Source organism: Microcebus murinus, chromosome 24 (assembly GCF_040939455.1).
Source record: "Microcebus murinus isolate Inina chromosome 24, M.murinus_Inina_mat1.0, whole genome shotgun sequence".
Lineage (NCBI taxonomy): Eukaryota > Metazoa > Chordata > Mammalia > Primates > Cheirogaleidae > Microcebus > Microcebus murinus.
The window spans coordinates 194,846-215,193 of record NC_134127.1 but is presented as its reverse complement, the minus strand read 5'-3'; the positions used below and the strand labels follow the sequence as shown (position 1 = coordinate 215,193).

General features: G+C 37.6%; 1 protein-coding gene across 3 annotated transcripts in view; it reads left to right on the top strand.

The window, feature by feature from the left end:
- The window catches only part of HOOK3 (hook microtubule tethering protein 3), a 102,881-nt gene that overhangs the window by 7,907 nt on the left and 74,626 nt on the right, over positions 1–20,348 (top strand). For all 3 annotated transcript variants that reach the window (XM_075997318.1, XM_012777367.3, XM_075997317.1), the window contains exons 2-5: positions 1,241–1,326; positions 11,371–11,443; positions 14,743–14,793; positions 19,543–19,675. In XM_075997318.1, coding sequence (XP_075853433.1) covers positions 1,241–1,326; positions 11,371–11,443; positions 14,743–14,793; positions 19,543–19,675 — 343 coding nt within the window. The remainder of the gene's footprint in view (positions 1–1,240; positions 1,327–11,370; positions 11,444–14,742; positions 14,794–19,542; positions 19,676–20,348) is intronic.

Below are 20,348 nucleotides of genomic sequence, written 5' to 3'. Positions count from 1 at the left end.
GTAACTGCCTAGTTAGCCTGCTGGGTGTTAATGTGTAAAGCTACTCAGAAAGCTCTCCTGCCTTATTCCCACCAGCCCTTCTTACCAAAGCCAGTTTGATCGTTAGAACGCACATCTCGTGGCCTCACCCCCCACTTCAAATGCTTTGCTTACTTTACTCTTGGGATAAAGTCCTAATGTGTGCATAAGGTGCTGTTTCATTCTTTAGTCCTATCTTTTGGTTTTACTTTCCCCTATTCCATCTGTTCCTCCAGTTCTTACTCAACCCCCCAATCCATACCAAGCTGTTGTTCATTCTTTAATGGCATCCCACTCTCACTTCTAGACTTTGTGCTTGTTGTTTATACTTCCTATTATACTGTTTATTTTTGCTAAACTATAAATTGCATGAAAGAATGGCCTATGTCTGTCTATTCTCGGTGATTTATTTCCTTCTAAATCCTGGGTGCACTCCTGAGTATAAGCATTATTGACTCAGCCACATTTTCTTGTAGAAATAATTTCTACTATTAAGAAAAGTATAGCATGTCTTGGCCTTATCGTGTTGACAGGTACAAAGTTCTAATTCAGAATATATTGGAAATCAAAATAAATTGAGTAACCTAAGCATAGTAAGTGCGACTTCTGCATCTGTATAGAGATATTTTGGATGTTAGTAACAGAAACCTCACATCTAGCCAGGCTTGAACAGTGAAGACATATACTTCACATAATAGAGGAGCCAAGATATTTTAATTCAGTGGTTCAGTTTTTACCTCAAGGACCCAGTTCTTTCTGTCCCTCTTCTCTGCCTTTCGCTGCATTATGACTGATTCCGTTGATAGTCATAGGATGATGCAGTAATGGAGGCAGCAGTATTATGCACATCAAGAGAAGGTTGATTTTTCTTCCGCAGAAGTATCTCCTTGTATCTCTTTGATCCAGATTGTCTTTGCCCTGTGTATCCCTGAATCAGTCACTGGTAGATGGGATGAAGGTACCATGATTTTCTTAGATTGGTCGTCTGGGAGTAGAATCGATGCTGGAAGTCACTCAGTGTCCACCACAATTTCTCTTTTACTTGTGGGGGAAGATTACAATAATCTGCAGAAAATTTCCCACAAGGGAAAAAGTTTCCAACTGTTTTCCTTTTTTAAATTTATTCCAGCCCCCAAGATGAGATAATAACAAAAAGAAGCCTGAGAAATCTTCTGTATAGGTAACCATAGAATCTCTTTCCCTCCCCCATTTTTCCTTTCAGATCCAGACATTTAGCGTGGATGCACCATGCCAGACTGTGGAAGATTTAACGAATGGGGTTGTGATGGCCCAGGTTCTTCAAAAGATGTAAGAATGAATTGCTTATCTTTATATATGTTCTTAGATGTGGATATTTATTAGATTGAAAACATGGATTAAAGAAAGCGCTTACATGAAACTTACATGTAGAATAAGAACTGTGAGCAGCAGTGATCATTTCCATGACATAGTACTTGTTAAGTATGCATTGGTTACAAGTTTAATTGAAGCTGTAATTTTTACTCTACTACAATGGTTTTAGCAGAATTATTTGTTCTTGGCAGAAATTTTCATGTTAGTGGCCAGATTTTGCCATTGTAGGAGAATCTAAGAGGCTTTCTTAAGAATTTTTCTTGAATGTCAGCTTATCAGTGAGGACTTCCCTGACCACCCAAATAAAGTAGCAACAACCCTTACCCTTTTATCCGCCTTAACCTTTTGTGTTCTTCTCCTAAGGATGTAACACCATCTGATACACTGTATGTTGGTTGTTCATTTAGCTGCCTCCCTGCCACCCCAGATACTTACAGACAGAATGTAAGCTCTGCATAGAGCCAGGGAATTTGTTTTGCTCACTGTTGTATCCTGGCAACGAGGAAAATGCCTAGTTTTTGGCTGAACCATATGAAATTGCTTTTTCTTATGTTAGAATGGTCAAATATCAGCAGTTTCTCATGGTTCAATCAATATTGTGGGTGCTCATGTTTGTTGAATAACTAAAGGAATGTTTGGGATATGTAAAACATACCTGATTCTTTCTTTCTAAATACTTTGAAAAACATAATAGTTATAAAGTTGATATTATATGACTATAAACTTTTGACCTAGAAATTTTTTTAAATAAATGATTATGTATGAATTTAAGAAGTCATTGGGTTTGGTGTAATTTGGGGATAATCTTATATTTTGAAGTCCTGAGCACTGTGCAGAGCCTTGTGTCTGTCTTCTAAAGGCTGTGAGAAGCAATTGAGGGGGCTATGCAGGTGGGAGATGAGGATTAACACAGTCAATTGACATTTTGAAAATATTCTGCTAAAGGTATAAAATGATTTGGAAGAGATCAGGGTGATAAGGGATGATTAGTCAGAAAGAAGTTTGTAGTAATTCCTAAGGGAGATGATGGTACCTTGGACCGGGAACTGGTGAAGGAGATGAAGACAAGTGGATGGTCTCAAAATGGTACATAAAAGCAGCAGATTTTGATTATTGGTATGGGGGTGGTAAGTAAAAGAGAAGTGTCAAAGTTCTCTTTTTAGTTTCTGACTTAAGCAAATACACAGAAGAGGGTGCAGACCATTATGTGGGAACTCTGAAAGACAATTGGCTGTGGAGGGCTGAATATATCATGAGTTTGGTTTGGGGGACATTGAATCTGAGTGATATCAGTACATCAAGAGGGAATGTCAAATTGGCAATTGACTGTGCAGGTCTAGAGTTCAGAAGAGGAGTCCAGATAGCGGATATCTATTTAGATATCTAGATCTCTTCCTTGAAGCCAGCAGTATGCATTACATCACTTAGGGGAGAATATTAGATAAGAAGAAAGAAATATATAACTTGAGCCTTGAACAACTGTGACCCTTATTGTTGGTTATAGCATCATCCAGCAGAGGGACCAGAGGGGAGGAAGAGAGCCAATCCAGTGTGGGTACCCAGTGAAATTTTATTGGAAATATCAACCCTTTTTCTTTTGTCTGAGGTGATAAGTGAAGAACTGTATCATTTTGTAGTTTTAGGAGGAATTTTATTAAATATGAATGGATCTGAGTATGCTTATTGTTTGAATAATTTTTTAAAAAAATTTCTGCCTGATATTTTAATTCATTTTCTACCTGTTCATCTGGTTTCCAACTTTTAAAATTTTGTTGCTATTGTCTTCTCTTTTTGTCTGTAGGTTCATGTCCTACACTTAATTTTTTAAAAATTAATAGACTTTGTTTTTTAGGGCTATTTTATATTCACAGCAAAAATATGTGGAAAAGAGCTTCAGTATGAGATGATGAAAAAGTTCTGAAGATGGATTGTAACAGTGATTGCACAATAGTATGAATGTACTTGCTGCTGTAACTACAGTTTTTAAAAGTTTTAAAAAATTGAGCAGAAAATATAGTGAGTTCCCACATAACCCTTGCCCCACCAAATATATAGCCTCCCCCTACTGTCAGCATCTCACACCAGAGTGATACATTTGTTACAATCAATGAACATTGATTGAACATTGATGTGTCAGTGAACATTGACACATCATTATCATCCAGAGTCCACAGATACATGAGGGTTCACTCTTGCTGTTGCACATTCTATGAGTTCAGACAAATGCATGTCATGTATCTACCATTGTAGTGTAATGCAGAGCAGTTTCTCTAAATATCCTCTGTGCTCTGCCTACTCATCCCTCCCCCAAACCCCCTGGCAACCCTGATCTTTTTCCTGTCTCCATAGTTTTGCCTTTTTCAAACTGTCACATAGCTGGAATCACACAGTATGCAGCCTTTTTCTGATTGGCTTCTTTGACTTAGCTATATACATTTAAGGCTCCTCCATGTTTTCTCTCGGCTTGATGGCTTATTACTTTTTAGATACCCTCCCCTTTTGTTGTAGCTGTATTGAGGTGAAGCTGATATACAATAAATGACAAATTTTTAAAGTATACTGTAATTGGATAGATTTTGACCTGTGTATATGTTTATGAAACTATCCCTACAATCCTGACAAGGAATATATCCATCACTTCCAAATGTCCTCATGCCCCTTTGTAATCCTTTCTTTCCTGATAACCCTTTCTCATCCTCAAGCAGTCACTGATCTGCTTTCTGTCACTATAGATTGTATAGATCCTACAGGCTTCATATGCCACTTATCCCAGCAGGGGTATTCCTTAGTACTGCTTCCAGGCCACTTTCCTTCATTTTCCCTAAAGCCCTGTAATTTTGAATCTTACAACATCATCCACTACCCTTCATTGTTGATATAATTCCCTGTCATTTCCCAACAGCTGGAATCCTCACTGCCACTCTTGTCCAGATTCTTGGTGATTTGAATATGTACCTTGATGGTCCTCTGCATCCTTGCATATCGGTTTCTTGGAACTCTTATCAATTAATCATGTTTTCCACCCAGCTTCATCCATTCATTCCCATAGTTATGCCCTTACCTCATGATTACCAGTAATACATAATCCCTTCATAATCTCAGTTTTCCATTTACCACTGCCCAATCACTACTTTCTAGTACCGAGATCCCAGTGATTCTTCAGTCCTCTGGTACCAGTGGATCTCAGCATGGCCTTCACCTTCATGCTGTGCTCTCTCTCTTTCCCCTTACTCAACTGAGAATCCAGGTCAACCATAGTCGCTCCCTTGTACCCATAATCACGCCCACATTTTTAGCTCTTCTCATGCTTCTTTGTATTTGTTTGACAAACCCACAGCTCTGATTAATAACTCTAATGTCTTGCCTGTTCTGTTTCTCACCATTGCAGCTGAGCCTGCTGGAAAAACACACAAACATGCTGATGGGTCTCGCCTTTAATTTCTTACCATGAAACTCCAGGTGTTACTTCGTGGAATCCGGCATCACACCGTATTTCCCAAGTTCTTTCACTCCCACTCTTCTGGGTGACTATCTCACATCTCTCTCCTGAGCCCTCCAGTTCCACCGCTCTTCTCTCTCTCTTATCTGTTCCCTTGCAAGTAGGATACATCCTGCTTCTAAGAAAGTTGGAACAAATACCGGTAAAAGAACATTTCCATAGAATCCCATGGCTGCATTTACCCACCTGGCAGCACCTGTTTGCTGCCTATGACCGCATATGAGCTGTAGGATTTGGGGGAGGGTCCCATCTTCAAGCCAGTCCTTGTGTCTTGTGTACTGGATCCCACTGCCTCTCACCTACTCAGGACCTTCACTTTATCAATTCTCCACTCTTTCCTACAGTGTCAACTTTCCCTTCTTTAAAAATGTTTCTCTTGATCTTACATCTCTCTGTCATGATTCCCTTTCTCCTCCCCTTTGCAGCAAAACTCCTTTGAAGAATAGTGTATACTCAATTGTCTGGATTCTTCTCCTGCTCTCTTAAGTTCATTTCAATCAGGCGTTTGTTCTCACCGTTATATTAAAACTGCACTTGTCAGGGCTACCAATGATCTGAATATCTCTAGCGGTCCATTCTCAGTTCTTCTCGTAGCCTGTCAGCATCAATTTGATAGCATTCACTCATCCTGTTTACCTCCTTGTAACACTTTTTAAATTTGGCTCCCAGGATACTGGAGTGATTCTTTAGTAAATCAGATTTGCTGCTTAGAACCCTCTGTTGGTGTCCCATTTCACTCAGGGTAGGAGCCAAAGTGCTGACAATAGTGTATAAGATTTTAAGTGCTCAGGACCACTTGTCAGCACTCTGACCTCATTACCTAGTGCTCTGGGCGGCAGCGGCTCCTTGGTCCTTCTCAAGCATGTCAGGCATCTCTCCTGTAATCCCAGCACTTTGGGAGGCCAAGGCAGGAGGATCAGTTGAGGCCAGGAGTTCAAGACCAGCCTGGGCAACATAGCACGACCCTGTCTCTACAAAAATTTTTAAAAAACTCTGCTATAACAAAGGCCAAACAGAGCTCACATCCAAGGTTGTTTGGGACTGAGTCTTCTGAGCAGCTGTCCTCAATTTGGTTCAAGTAAGCTCTTTAAATTATATTTTGTGTCTCAACTTCTTCCTTTTAGGTCAGCAGCGCACAAATTAAAGTTAGGGCCTCAGTCCTACAGGGCAGCCAGCTGGAAATGGAGTCCTCAGTTCACCCACACTTCTGCCTAGCCAGCTACAAATTCAGGGCATCCTATGATCCCCCCAAGTTGGATAATTTTTTAGAATAACTCATAGAACTCAGGAAAGCACTGCAATTACAATTACAGTCTTATTTAAAAGTATGCAATTCAGTAACCACCACTGGAAAAGATGCATAGGGCAAGGAGTGAACTTGGGGGCAGTGCAGAGCTCCATGCCCTCTGGGCACACCACCATCCCTGTGCATTGACGGGTTTACAACCTGGGAGCTGGTCCAACCCTGTTGTTTACAGTGCTTATTTAGGGTTTCATTACATAAGCATGATTGAAATCCCTGCCCATGTGATTGAACTCAATCTCCAGTCTCTCTCCCTTTCCTAGCAGGGCTGAAAGTTCCAGCCTTTAGTCTCCTGGCTGGTTTCTCTGGGACCAGCCCCCATCCCATAGCAGTCCAGGGGCCCCACACTGAATCACCTCATTACCATAAACTCGGGTATGGTGGAAGGGGCTCAGTATGAATTACAAAAGACATTCCTATCACTTAGGAAATTCCAAGGGTTTTAGGGGATCAATGCCAGGAACTAAAGACACAGACCAAAGATATTTTTTATTATACCACAATTACATGCTGGTTGAAAGAGCAAGGTCAGAAGTAGCAATTTGTGTCTCTAAGTGCCATCAGTTTTTGTTTTCAAAGTTCAAGAAAGGGAAAGAGAATAGATGAGACCAGAAGAGATGCAATGAAGGTCAAGCAGAGACCATGGTGTAGAGCCTGGTAAATATTAATAGATACTTTTAATTTTATAGCACACTGAGGTACCTGTCCTTGGTTTGGAGTCTATCCCTTATTTACCTGTATTGTTTGTCTTAGTAGGGTCTAAGCATACTTTGCTATATTTTTGTTGTCAATATGGATGTGAAATTTAATTATTATAGTCAACTCTTTAATACACATTTAATGGCAGAGGACCAAGATGATTATTTTAGGTAATTAAGACAGCATTAAGAAATAGTCATATCTAAGAATCAACATATCTGTAAAAAAGACTAAAAGTTTGTTAATAAAAATGCTCTGTTAAGAAATGGATCCAAAATATACTTGTTTTGGAGCCCATCTTAATTTGCATTTTATTAAGATAATTACTTTCCATAAATAATTATAGCAGTAGAAATAAAATTTAATTTTTTGGTTTCTGTGAAGGCTGCAAGACAATATATTTCTGGAATTATATTGAGGATTAAGATTAATGGACTTCTTTAGCTTAGGCTGTGACTAATACATAAGTTACAGACAAGTAAATGTGTTCCTGGCAAAATTTAAGGAAATGATTTTGCATGTTTTCCTTTTTTCTTGGAAGTCAAGACATAGTAAGAAGCTAAAGGTAGCCTCTTACTCATGAAGAACATCCCCAGTAAGATTATTAGTTGTTCTTTACATATCTGTGCAGAACTGTCATCCATTAAGAGTTTTGAGAAAATTACCTTTATGTTGTTTGATTGTAGCCTAAGACCATTAATTAAGAAGTCCTTAGAAAACATTGCTGAAATTGTAAACTACTTCTAGAAATAGAAGTTATGACTAGATGCCTGCATATGGAGTCAAAGTTATTACTAGGAAAAGTTACACTGAATATAAGAAAAGTTGTAGACTACCATTCTTGCTATGCTCTAAGTAGTAGATGGGCAATAAATGAGTGCTACTTTACACAAATTTACTGAGAAACTGATGTGTCCCAGACGTGAGGTATTGGGCAGGACAGCAGTGAATGAAACAATGCCTGCCCTCAAGGAACTAGAATATTGTGAGTGATGTTGAGCTTTTTCTGCTTGTGACTGAGTTTACTGAACGTATGGAGATAATTAGCCACAGATATGTGTGGTTTGTGTGGTTTTGCTAGAACCAGTTATGTATTGAATTCTACTTATCTGTTTTAACAAAAATGATTGTACTAACAACTCTGCCACTTAATTATCCCATTAACTTGATTGGGAAAATTACTTAATTTCTGAGTCTGATATTCCTTAACTGTAATATCAGGTTAATGACTTTGTGAATGTGAAGTGCCTGGTTTGATGCAGTTATGTTACTGATGTAATGTATCACTGGTGTAATAAGTGGTGTGTATATGATAGTAGCAGCTTTTTTTCTTGTCTTCCCTTCCTAGCTCAGATATGATTCTGAGTTTTTGATCTGATAATTTGTTAAGGAATAAGCAAACTGTATCATGATACTTGATTTAAAACATTTTATGTAGACTTTCCTGAATCATTTTATTCATAAGCTATATTACTCTAAATTGCAAATGAAGTATTCCATAACCTTGGAGTTCTTGGTGCATATAATTTCTTAAACATTTTAAATCATTTTTTGAAGAAATAAGGGACTTTCTGGTGAAATGTAAGTACCGTATCTTTTTGCTGTGTGAACCTGACTTGCCATTCAACTAGTAAGTTCCATGCCCTTGACTTTGGGTAATCATCAGCCCTGCATAGCACCAAACTCACAGATTTTCCTCTGTATGAGTCGTTTTTAGTTGAAAAGATTAATACTTGATTTCTGATTGAGCTTTTTGGATTACAGCTTTTTAAATTATTTAAGTATCAAAATTAACAATGACTTTGTTTCAGCAAAAGAGATATAACAGTGAATGTTTTCTAACTTGTGAATTGATTTTTATAATAATCCTTTAATATTTTAGTGGAATTGACTTCAATTGCTTTTTTTCTCTGTATAACCCATTTTCCCAAGAGGTTTTAAGTATAGAGAACACTTTCGGGGGATGTCTGCCCCAGTGTCCAGCAGTCCCTCTCTCTGAGAACTCAGCCCTTTCTCAACAGGTGTGGTCTGTCTTCCCCCCAAAGTTGTGTGTGTCCTCCTTGCACCCATCCTTTTGACTACATATAATTGGGCCAGGGATGAAAAACAGACCAGCTGGATCGTTTGGATTTTCCTGGGGATTTAGAATTGGGACTGAATGACAGCTGTTTTTTAATTGCTTGAACTGAAGTGATAAAGACTTGGAACATGTCTACAACCATTTCCAGTGTTATGTATGGAGAAACAGGAAAAAGTTGGTCTATGGAGAGAAAATTATGTAGGTGGACAGAAAGAAACAAAGATGAAAGTCAGGAAGAGAATACTGTCCAGATTCTTCTTCCAGTACTTTGTGAGGCCCAGCTGTGTTCTAGTACTATAACATACCTTAGTAATCTTCAAGTAAATTGCCTTTTTTGTACAAGCTTCTCAAATTGGTTTCTCTTAATAACAAAAGAACCTCAATTAAAGGCACTAAGCTTAAAACAAAAATAGAGGAGTATGAATATCCGCATGCCAAACTGAAGTTAGCCTGATTGGCTTATACCATGTACAAACAGATTAGAGACCTAAATATTAGAGGTAGAACTATATAAAACTCTTAAAACATAAATCTTCATGACCTTAAATTAGGCAAGCGCTTTTAGATACATAAGTACAAGATAAATAAATTGAATTGCATCAAAATTTAAAACCTTGTGTTCCATTAAGAAAGTGAAAATATTAAATACAACTTCATGAAATGGGAGAAAATAGTGACACATGATATATCTGATGTGGGAGGGTTGTCTCAATATTAAAACAAATCAAAAAACCTCTTGCAACTCAGTAAAAAATGTAGTTTTTCAATGGACAGGTAGTCTGAATAGACTTCTTTCCAAAGAGGATATGGATGGCCAATAAGCACATGAAAAGATGCTTAATATCATTAGCCAGTAGAGAAATGCAAATCATAATCACAATGAGATACCACTTCACATCCACTAGGATGGCTATAACTAAAAAGACAGATAATAAGAAGTGTTGGCAAGACTGTGGGGAAATTGGAACCCACATACATTGCTGGTGGGAATGCAAAATGCACCTACTTGGGAAAATCTTGGCACTCTTCAAATGTTAAACAGACTTATCATGGGACCCAGCAATTCCATCCCTAGACATGTCTCCAGATGAAACATGTCCCCACAAAAACTGGTACAGGAATGTTCAAAGCATTGTTATTCATAATAACCAAAAAGTGGAGAAAACTCAAATGTACATCAGTGATAAATGGATAAACAAAATGTGGTATATCGTAAGTAGAATGTAATTCAGCTGTAAAAAGGAGGGGAGTGCTGACACATGCTGCAATGTGGATAAACCTGAAAAACGTGCGAAGTGAAAGAAGCCAGAACCAAAAGACCACATAGTATGATTTCATTTATGTGAAATGTCCAAAATAGGCACATTCATGGAGGCAGAAAGTAGATTGGTGGTTTCCAGAAACTGGAGAGAAGGAGAAATGGAAGTAACAGCTAAAGGATACAGGGTTTCTTTTTGGCAAGATGAAAATACTCTTAGATTAGATTAGATTAGATTGTGGTGATGGTTGTACAACTCTATGAATATACTGAAGTGCATTGTCTATTTTGAATGGGTAAATTGTATCACCTGTGAGTTATGTCTAAGTAAAGCATGTTTTTAAAAATAGAAAAGTTCATTTGTTTAGTGATGTTATACAGTCTTCAAAAATAATCTAAGCAGATTTCTATAGAGGTAATTTTGTTGTAACTGTTTTTAATTATTTCCTAAATAAGCACATTTTTCTTTTTTCATAATAAAAGTTAAAAATTCTGAGGAGCATCTTGCTTGATTTAAAGCTAATTTGACTAAGATTTAGTAGTGACGGTTATATTTATCACTTTGAGTTATAGTAAAAGTTGAAATATAGATTTTTCCTACATGTGTCTGTGTTATTGCCATTCTGTTTTTGTGTGTATGTGAACAGAAACAATTGTGTTATGGAAAGATTTTTGGACTTAGTAATTGCTAGAGCAGGACAAACATAGGTGTTGTGTGGTCTTGGACAATAATTTATATTACCTGATAATTTTATTTTAACTTTCTTGATATATTCGTCTATTTAAAAAACATGTCACTGATTTTGACTGCTTTTAGATATTTATGTGTTATCTACAATTAAGTTAATTCCAGGTTAGTGTATACATCTATAACTTGTTTGTAAAATGTATTAGCTGTATGGTACCATTTTTAGCCTTTTAGTTTGTTTTTGATTTTAAAAAGTCTGGATTTTTTTTAATGAGATACTAATGTTGAGTTGATTTTAAAGAAGCCTGCTGTAATTGCGTCTGGTTCCAAGTGCTAAGTTATTTAGTGGCTGATATGTGGCAAACACATTTTTATGTTGTAGTTAAGTGATGATATGGGATGGGATTCAATTTTTTTTTATTAGCTTGATAGCTTCATGATCTTAATATACTAGCTTTTCCTTATTTTGCAGAGATCCTGCATATTTTGATGAAAATTGGCTAAACAGAATCAAAACCGAAGTAGGAGATAATTGGAGGCTAAAGGTATTTTTAAATTTTTTCCATGTGTTAAATCTTTAAATATTTGTATGTATATGATATATGTTGATTTTTTTTTTTAATCTCTTGTGTGTCCAGTGAGCTTTACAAACTTGGGTAGCCTATAGTGAAATAATCTAGAATTGAAGATTGGAGGTCACCTGGAGTTGCCCACCTAGGTATGACATGATATGAGTCAGTGAAGCTCAGTGACTGAGGGCATGGACTCTGGGGTCAGCGTGCTTGTGTCCACATCATTGCTCCACCATTTACTTTCTGGCACAGTGATGTGACCCTTCTGTGCCTTGGCTTCCCCACGTATAAAGTGGGGTTTGTAATAGGACCTACCTAGAATAGTGCATGGGATATATGTTGCTAGTTTTGTTAATAATGAGATAATATTGATTGTTAACTCTGTCCAGAGCACTTGGAAAGTGACACATTTTCATTTCTTTCCCAATAACTTTTACCTTCTGGTATTTCTCAAGTTTCTTTGACCAAAACCCATAGTAAGAAATACTGTTTACATTACAACCTGCTGCCCTCCTGAAATATATGTGCAAATATAACCAAACAGGTGTTTCTTCTTATTTTACGCAGTGATGTTTTTCATTTTGTTTTATTTTTGAAAATATTTATTGCAACTCACTAAATTATTTTTTTTAACTTTATATTTTGAAATAATTATAGATTCACAGGGAGTTGCAAAAAAAAAAAATGCACAGGGAGGTTCTGTGTACTTTTTACTGAGTTTTTCCAGTAGTAACTTCTTGCAAAACTATAATGCAGTATCAAAACTGGGGAACTGATGCGAGTACAGTCCCATTTTATTCAGATTTCACCAGCGTTACATGCAGTCCTTGGTGTTTGTGTGTATAGTTCTGTGTAGCTCTGTCTCACGTGTAGCTTCCTGTAACTACCACTGCATGAAGACGCAGAACTATCCCGTCAGCGCACGGCTCCCTGGTGCCATATCCACACCACCTCTAATCCCTTGTAACCACTAGTCTGTTCTCCATCTCTGTGATTTTGTTGCATTAATTGATTTTCGTGACCTATTAATGGTCATGACTGGCAGTTTGGAATTCCCTGGGACCATTTCTTTTTGATATAGACTAGTATAGAGTCAAATACAAATGATTAAGCATGTGGTACCCCTAGACTTAAGAGGTGCTGAGGTCGGTTTGTCTTTGTATTTCTCCCAAGAAACACATGTTTGATAAGAAAGGTATTTACTGAGTGCTTAAGTATTGTGTCTGCCAAAATCCGATTCCTTCTTTTTTCTAAGCTAGTAAATGCAAACTGTTGAATGGAACTATTTTAACTTCTAAACAATCTTTCAAGAATAGACAATTAAAATGATTACTTTCTAATGTTATAGCATGTTTAAAACAATCCACAAATGTTTAAAATAGTGCTGCTAATCACTTTGTGTTTGCTTGCTGGCTTGAGCAGAGGGAGTGTGTATCCCCTCCCTCCACATGCACACAAACACTCGCACGTGCACACCCCCACACACATCGTCTTCAAGGTCATGAGTAGGGCAGTGGTAGTAATATGGAGAGGGATAAAAAGGTTGATCTTATTCTTGACATTCAGAACTGAAATTCCTGTTCTTGTTTACTCTGTTATACTTCTTCAGTTTTATGATGCTACTGATTAAAGATAAGATATATAGCTTTTTGTGATGGACTTAAAAACTACCATTTTAAATGAACACATTGATTTTTAAGACGTTCTAATTTCAAATATTAAAGATATGGAAAAATTAACATCCTAGAATAAAGGAAATAAATGACAATAAAATAAAAATTTCCATGCCTCCAAAATTTTTAAGAAGTATAAGATACTTTATTTATGAAATTAAAAAAAATTTAAATAAACTAAGTTTTCCATTTATTTTCTCCCTTAAAAATAAATGTCTTTAACTAACTCCTGGATCACACTGCTATGATTCAAGCTTTTTTTATTTGATAGCCTCAAGCTCCACTATCTGCTGTTCTAAGACATCTTCAACTACTCACACTGGCCAGGTCAGCTGGATTGACAGATGATCAATAGAATCATATCATGTACACATGTAACTTAACACAGATGTAATTGCATGAGTTGGGTCAAAAAGAGGGAAAAAATTACAGTTGACAGTAAATAGTGTAGTGATTCTGCCTGTCATTTCACCCCAGATAACATGTGCCCAGTGAACTTGTGCTCCGGAGTGAGTGGATATTGGGAGATATCCGAATATTGCTTCCTCGTCCTATCTTGTTTCTAGGTGTTTTTTTTTTGTTTGTTTGTTTTTTTCTTTTTTTGAGACAGAGTCTCTCTCTGTTGACCGGGCTAGAGTGCCGTGGCATCAGCCTAGCTCACAGCAACCTCAAACTCCTGGGCTCAGTCGATCTTTCTGCCTCAGCCTCCTGAGAAGCTGGGACTACAGGCATGCACCACCATGCCCGGCTAATTTTTCCTATGTATTTTTATTTGGCCAATTAATTTCTTTCTAGTTTTAGTAGAGATGGGGTCTCACTCTTGCTCAGGCTGCTTTCTAACTCCTGACCTGAGTGATCCTCCAATCTTGGCCTCCCAGAGTACTAGGATTACAGGCGTGAGCCACCACTCCCGGCCTAGGTGTTTCTTATAGCACAAGTATCTTGCAATGCTGAGTGAGTGGTACTCTAGTGTTTCAACATATAATAGTAATTTTTTTAACCTTTTGGCCTTAAACATTTACTTTGGTGCTTAACTAAAGAAACAGTAGTGGTTTTTTGGGACAGTGGAGGAACTTGGAGACATTATACTTTGGAAGTTATTTTAAAGAGATTTCCAAGGGTAATTTTGACTATCATTTTTTATTAATGTTCTAACTTTAGAACTTAAACTCGATGTAGATACAGCTCTACTTTTCTAGAGAAAACAGCACTGAACTCAAGTTTTCATTATTAAGGATGATGTAATTTTTCTTTACCTGTAAAAAGTCTTATTTAGTTACCCTCCAGCTATTGTCAGTGTGGTCATAACATTGAAAATTTTACATAATTGGGAATGTAATCTGTTTTACAAATCTCTTGGATCAAAAACCATTAATATTGAGCTTATCCTTGTTGGTAAAAAAAAAAAAAAAAAAGGAAAAAAAGCCATTAATAGTCCTTTTTTGGTGATGATGATAATTCATATATGCTGTTGAATTTTAATTTTTTATAATTACTTTTTGATTAAGTAGAGTGATTGTCTGGTTCACAAATTTTCTATGTTAAACTATGTTTTGATCTGTGCTTGCCTTTTACCCAGTTTTCTCTCTCTTTAAACAGATAAGCAACTTAAAGAAAATTTTAAAAGGAATCTTGGATTATAATCATGAGGTGAGGACTTTTTTCTCATTCTGCTTGAAAGTATTACTATAGGATACTTTAATTTTATAATAGTTTCAAGTTAAGGAAAAATTGCCTTCAAAATTAATAATCAGTTTGTCTTCCATTTTATAGTCTCTAGGATGTTGGTTCAAATCGCCATCTATTAGGTGGTCAATAGATGAATAACCTTATTCACTGTATTATAGGTAGTTTGCAGATGATTACTAATATATGTTAAATTTTATTTTATGCTGTTCATTCTCTCCTTTCTGCCCGTACTAGTGAAGGTAGTTTAGAATCCATGCACCACTATCAACTCCGCTGCCTACTTTCTTTTTTCCCTTGGCGAAGCCCTATCCCTGCATGAACTCAATTTATCCTCTGAATCTGCAGCAGAAAAGTCAGCTGCTGGGGGAAAAATCAGGCAGTGGAACTAAGTGGTTTCACTTTAATTTTCATGGTCACAGATGTCAAATGGACGAAGCGCTGCCTAGAAACCTACCTATTTCCCTACTGTTTTTCCCCGACAAGCTTACCTGCTTTTATACTCATATCTGTGACCACAACAGCGATCTTCTCCATCTCAGTCAGTGACCCTACCATTCACACTGCTGCTCCAGCCCCCGACCTAGAAATCATTCTATGTAAGACCTCTTAGGTAAACCTTCAAAACACAGCTTCCCTGACCCTACCCAAGCTGTTGTTCGCTCTTGCTTAGGTTGCTGAAGTAGGTAACTGCTGACCCCAATCTCACCATTGCCCCTCTGTAGTCTATTCTGCACTCTAAAGCCAGGATGATTTTTAAAAATATAAATGCGATTATATCACTCTCCTCCCTAAAATCTTCTGTGGTTTCCTGCTCTCTTGAAAATCACTCCCACATTTCTTACCGTGAGCCGCCAGGTGCCATGTGTCTCCTCTGCCCACCCATTACTCTACTTTCCCACTCACCTACAACTGCAGCCACATTCCTCCTCTCTGAGTCTCAGGTATACCAAGCCTTTTTCTTCTCAGAGCCTCTGCCCCCGTGTGCTGTGCACACTGCCCTTCCCTTGGCTTCTGCCATGGCACGCTTGTGCTTGCTCGGACTTTCACCTTCTTGGAGAGGCTTTCCCTGAGCATGTGCTGTCTCAGCCAGGGTCACGTTCGCCCTCAGCCCTGCACTCAGTCCCATCATCCTATTTACTCCTTTATCCTTGCCATTTCAGCAGTCCCTTTATTTGTTGGTTTATTTGGTTGTTTCACCCCACTGTCCTATTAAAACCATGAAATGAGGTCAGGGCCAGACTGATGTAGTCACTGTTATGCCCAGCCCCAGGACAGTGTTGTCACACCGAAACACTGCGAGTTTCCTAATCTTCTCAAGTAAATATTATTTTAAAAGAAAATTCAAATATAAATTTCTAAAGACTATATTTAAGATATATAAGTGTGAACATAGGGATAGTATTAGGCATCTTTTTTTTTTCTAAATAGAGACAGAGTCTCAATATGTTGCCAGGTTTGTTTGAACTTCCGGCTTCAAGTGATCCTCCTGTGTCAGCCTCTGGAGCCACTGGGATTAGAGGCATGAGCCACTGTGCTTGGCTGACATCTTGACAGTGTTTTCTTTTTCTTTATTTTTGTCTTGCAGAAGTTATTGTTACTTCCTAAGGGTACTATGAAGAAATGTTTTTGTTCTGAGCATCATGCTCATTTTGTAAAATACAGGTGGTAATTTTCAACCAAGTATTACAATGAAAAAAGAAATAGAAAATTTAAGGCACTAAAGACAATGATGGTGTTTGAGGGGCCCTTTCAGTGAGTTTTTTTCCCAAGCCAGGTGGCCTGCTCAGTGCTGTGCTCCACCCAGAGGAAGTCCCCACCACGGCCCGTCTCACACGCTGAGGCTCAGATCAGATCACCTACTTGCATACACCTCTTTCACTTCCCTTCTTGTTATTTTTCTTTTATCTCCACCCCCCCCCTCCGGTCCCCGGACTCCAACCTATTCTTGGCAATTCTTTGGGCCCTGGGTAGCATTTCCTCGCCATGCCGATAGTGCTCAGATAGGAAAAAGAAACACAGGCTCTGATGATTGTGTGGTACCTTTGGAACTTTTCTTATGCCCTTGTAAAAGCCTAATCATATTATTACTACATGATTATGAGAAAGTTGGAATGTGAGTAAAACTGAAGTCAGTGTGCATAGTTAGTGTTTGCCTAATTTTGAGCCTCCATGACCACTTAGTGAACCCATGCTATACATTTATTCTCTCATGGCTCAAGGTTCTTTTTCTTCTTACTACCTACTATAATTTGTAATTAAATATTTCTTTGTGCATTTATTTATTTGTAAACTACATGAAGGTACTTGTCTTTGTCTTTAAAAGCTTTATAAATGCATACATCTTTTGACACAGTAATTCTGTTTCTAGAAATTTGTCTTCTAGAACTATATAAGGCTATCAATCTCATCATTTCATAGTAGACAAAAATTGAAAATAACCCAAATGTTTAGCAGTAAGAAAATTATGAAACATTTATAGTACAAATGCCATTCAGCCATGAAAATTTATATTTATAAAAATTCTTCAGCAATACAAAAGTACGAGATATGAGCCATATGATTCCAATTTTACAGAAATATACATAAATATATGTAAAAACATATATGAAAGTCCATAGTCTCAAATCCCAAATCCTTTAGACTGGATGCATTTTGTAATCCATAGTTTTTTAGATTTTAGAAAGGTAACATGATGCATACACCACATGTTGTATAAATCCCCCCCAGTGGGGTCTGGGGTTGGCCATTAATCTATTATATTGGTATTTCTGCAGCAAAATTTAAGGTTATTCACTCTAACTAGGATAATAAATAAATTCATGTTCTGACATTCCTTTCACCTTTATCCTGGGAATTCCTATGTCTTTCTCCTGTTTTATTGCTTGCTGAATTCTTTATATTTCTCTTTCCTGGTTTACTTTCTTCTTTTGGTGGAGCCCATTTTCCAGTGGCATCTTCACAAAAATACCTGATAGATAATTTTTTTAGGCCTTGCATATTTGAAAATAATCTCCATCCTTCCTTTATACTTTGGTTGAGTTGGATATGGAATCCTAGGCTGGAATCATTCCTTTGTGTTTTGAAATCATTGCTTCGTCGCTCTCTGGCTTCCTGTGCTCCTGCGGAAGTCTCTCTGGTGGATTCCCACCCACCTCCTGCACCTCATTTTCTACCACTCCTTCACCCAGCCACACTGACCTTCTTGCTGTTCTTGGAGTTCATCATCCACCCCTACCTCAGGACATTGCCCGATGGTAACCTATGTGCTGTGTATTCTGCTCCCACGTAACTGTGTCGTTTGCTTCTTCATTCTGGGTCTCTGCTCAGTTTTTGCCTTAACATAGAGGCGCCTTTCTTGTCTACCCGTGTAAACTAGCAATCCCTCTTCCCCAGCACCCCTATCACTTTTTCCTTGTATAATAAACATACATTCAGAAAAGCACACAATATGTATATGTACAATTTAACATTAATTCTGCAGTGAACATTTGTGTAATGTAGGTAGGTAGAGCACTGCCACCACCCTGGAAGGCCCTGTGTTTACCTTCCTGGACACAGCCTCTTTCTTCACCTCCTATCCAGTTTAGAAAACTATGATCCCAAGTTTTGGGGTTTTTTGTTTTTTGTTTTTTTGGTGTTTTTGAGACAGAGTCTCACTCTGTTGCCTGGGCTAGAGTGCCATGGCATCAGCTTAGCTCAAAGCTACCTCAAACTCCTGGGCTCAAGTGATCCTTCTGCCTCAGCTGGGACTACAGGCATGTGCCACCATGCCTGGCTAATTTTTTCTTTATATATTAGTTGTCCAATTAATTTCTTTCTATTTATAGTAGAGACGGGTCTCGCTCCTGCTCAGGCTGGTTTCAAGCTCCTGACCTTGAGCAGTCCTCCCGCCTCAGCCTTCTAGAGTGGTAGGATTACAGGCATGAGCCACCGCGCCCAGCCGATCCCAGGTTTTTAAATAATTGTTTTCTTGCTTTTTTTTTTATAGTTTTGCCACCTATGTATATGTCTAGTTACAGGATTTTTAAAATTTTATTTTCATCTACTTCCTACATATTTTGCTTTCCTCCAGGTTTCTTTGTTTTTGTCTGTTTTTCATGTTGGAAGCTTTCCTCAAATGTCTTAATGATCCTTGGTTGTTTGTTGATATTTCAAAGTAAAGCTCTGTGAAAAGCTGATTGGAATCTGAGTGGGGGTGCTTTTTTAGTGGTAAGTTTCACTGTAGGGTTATCAGGCAGAGACCTACCCATTTGTCTGTGTATAAGTCATTTCATTTGGTGCCAGTTTCCCCATAAAAGAATCCTCTATGCTGCTTCCTGGTAGAGGCATTTTGCTGCCTCTGTTTTGGGAGTCAAATGGAATGAAGGTGGCTGAGGAGAATCTTGCTGTTGAGATGTGAATTTATGTTTACTGTGAGCCCTTCCTGGTGCCCTCTGCCTCAGTCCTTCTTCAAGTGCTGGAACAATCAGCCATACTCAGATTTTTTGCTCAGTGTACATAGTGCATACCAGCTTAAGGACTATGTTGCTCTCACTCAAGATAGTTATAATTTAGGTATGGGAGGTAAAAATAGAATTTGGGAGTGCGATTGACATAATCGCCCTCTGTTCTTGACAGTGAGTTTTTGGTGATAACAAGCAAATTTCAATCAAATATTTTATTTGGTCATATACCTGTAAATGCAATTGTAATCTTTTTATCTTCATTCAGATTTTAGGACAGCAAATTAATGACTTTACCCTTCCTGATGTGAACCTCATTGGGGAGCATTCTGATGCAGCAGAGCTTGGAAGGATGCTTCAGCTCATCTTAGGCTGTGCTGTGAACTGTGAACAGAAGCAAGGTAATTTGTTTGAAGTTAGTGTATGCATTTAAAATAATTAGGGAAAGTGATATATATAATATATTTTATATATAAATCACCAGTACAAACAGTAACTTCTTTTTAAGGCCACCCTAAAAGAATGCTGTTTTCTATGATTTTGCTAATAATTATTTTTAAGCTTAAATTAATTTTACAAGTTAAAATAAATTTGATTGTAGTGATATTCTTTTCCTTTCTGTAAGACCACATAATTCTTTGAGTGGATTGTTTTTAATGCATCTTAAGTGCACTGAATGTGATGAAGTTTACTGTTAATGGGACAAGATCCACCTGTTAGTTTGGTAAAAATGAGCAGATATACAGCAGTTTAATAGGTATTCAGATCTGCCTTCCCAGCATATATCTGTAATAGACAAATGCCTTATACTTTTCTTTTTAAGGAAACATTTACAAGGTTTGTCTTTATTGTGGGGAAAAAGAGAAGAGGGATATCATTATATGCAGTCTCTAATAAAAATAGATTCAGAATTTGGTTTCCTATCCCTAAATCTGGTAGATATTCTTCCTGAAGAAATTACTTTCAGTGTTAAATTTTAGATATTGCCTTGAGTACTTTTTAAAGGAAAGAATAGTATTACGTATATCAAGATTGGGTCACTTCACTTAATTATAATTGTAAAACTTTTAGAAA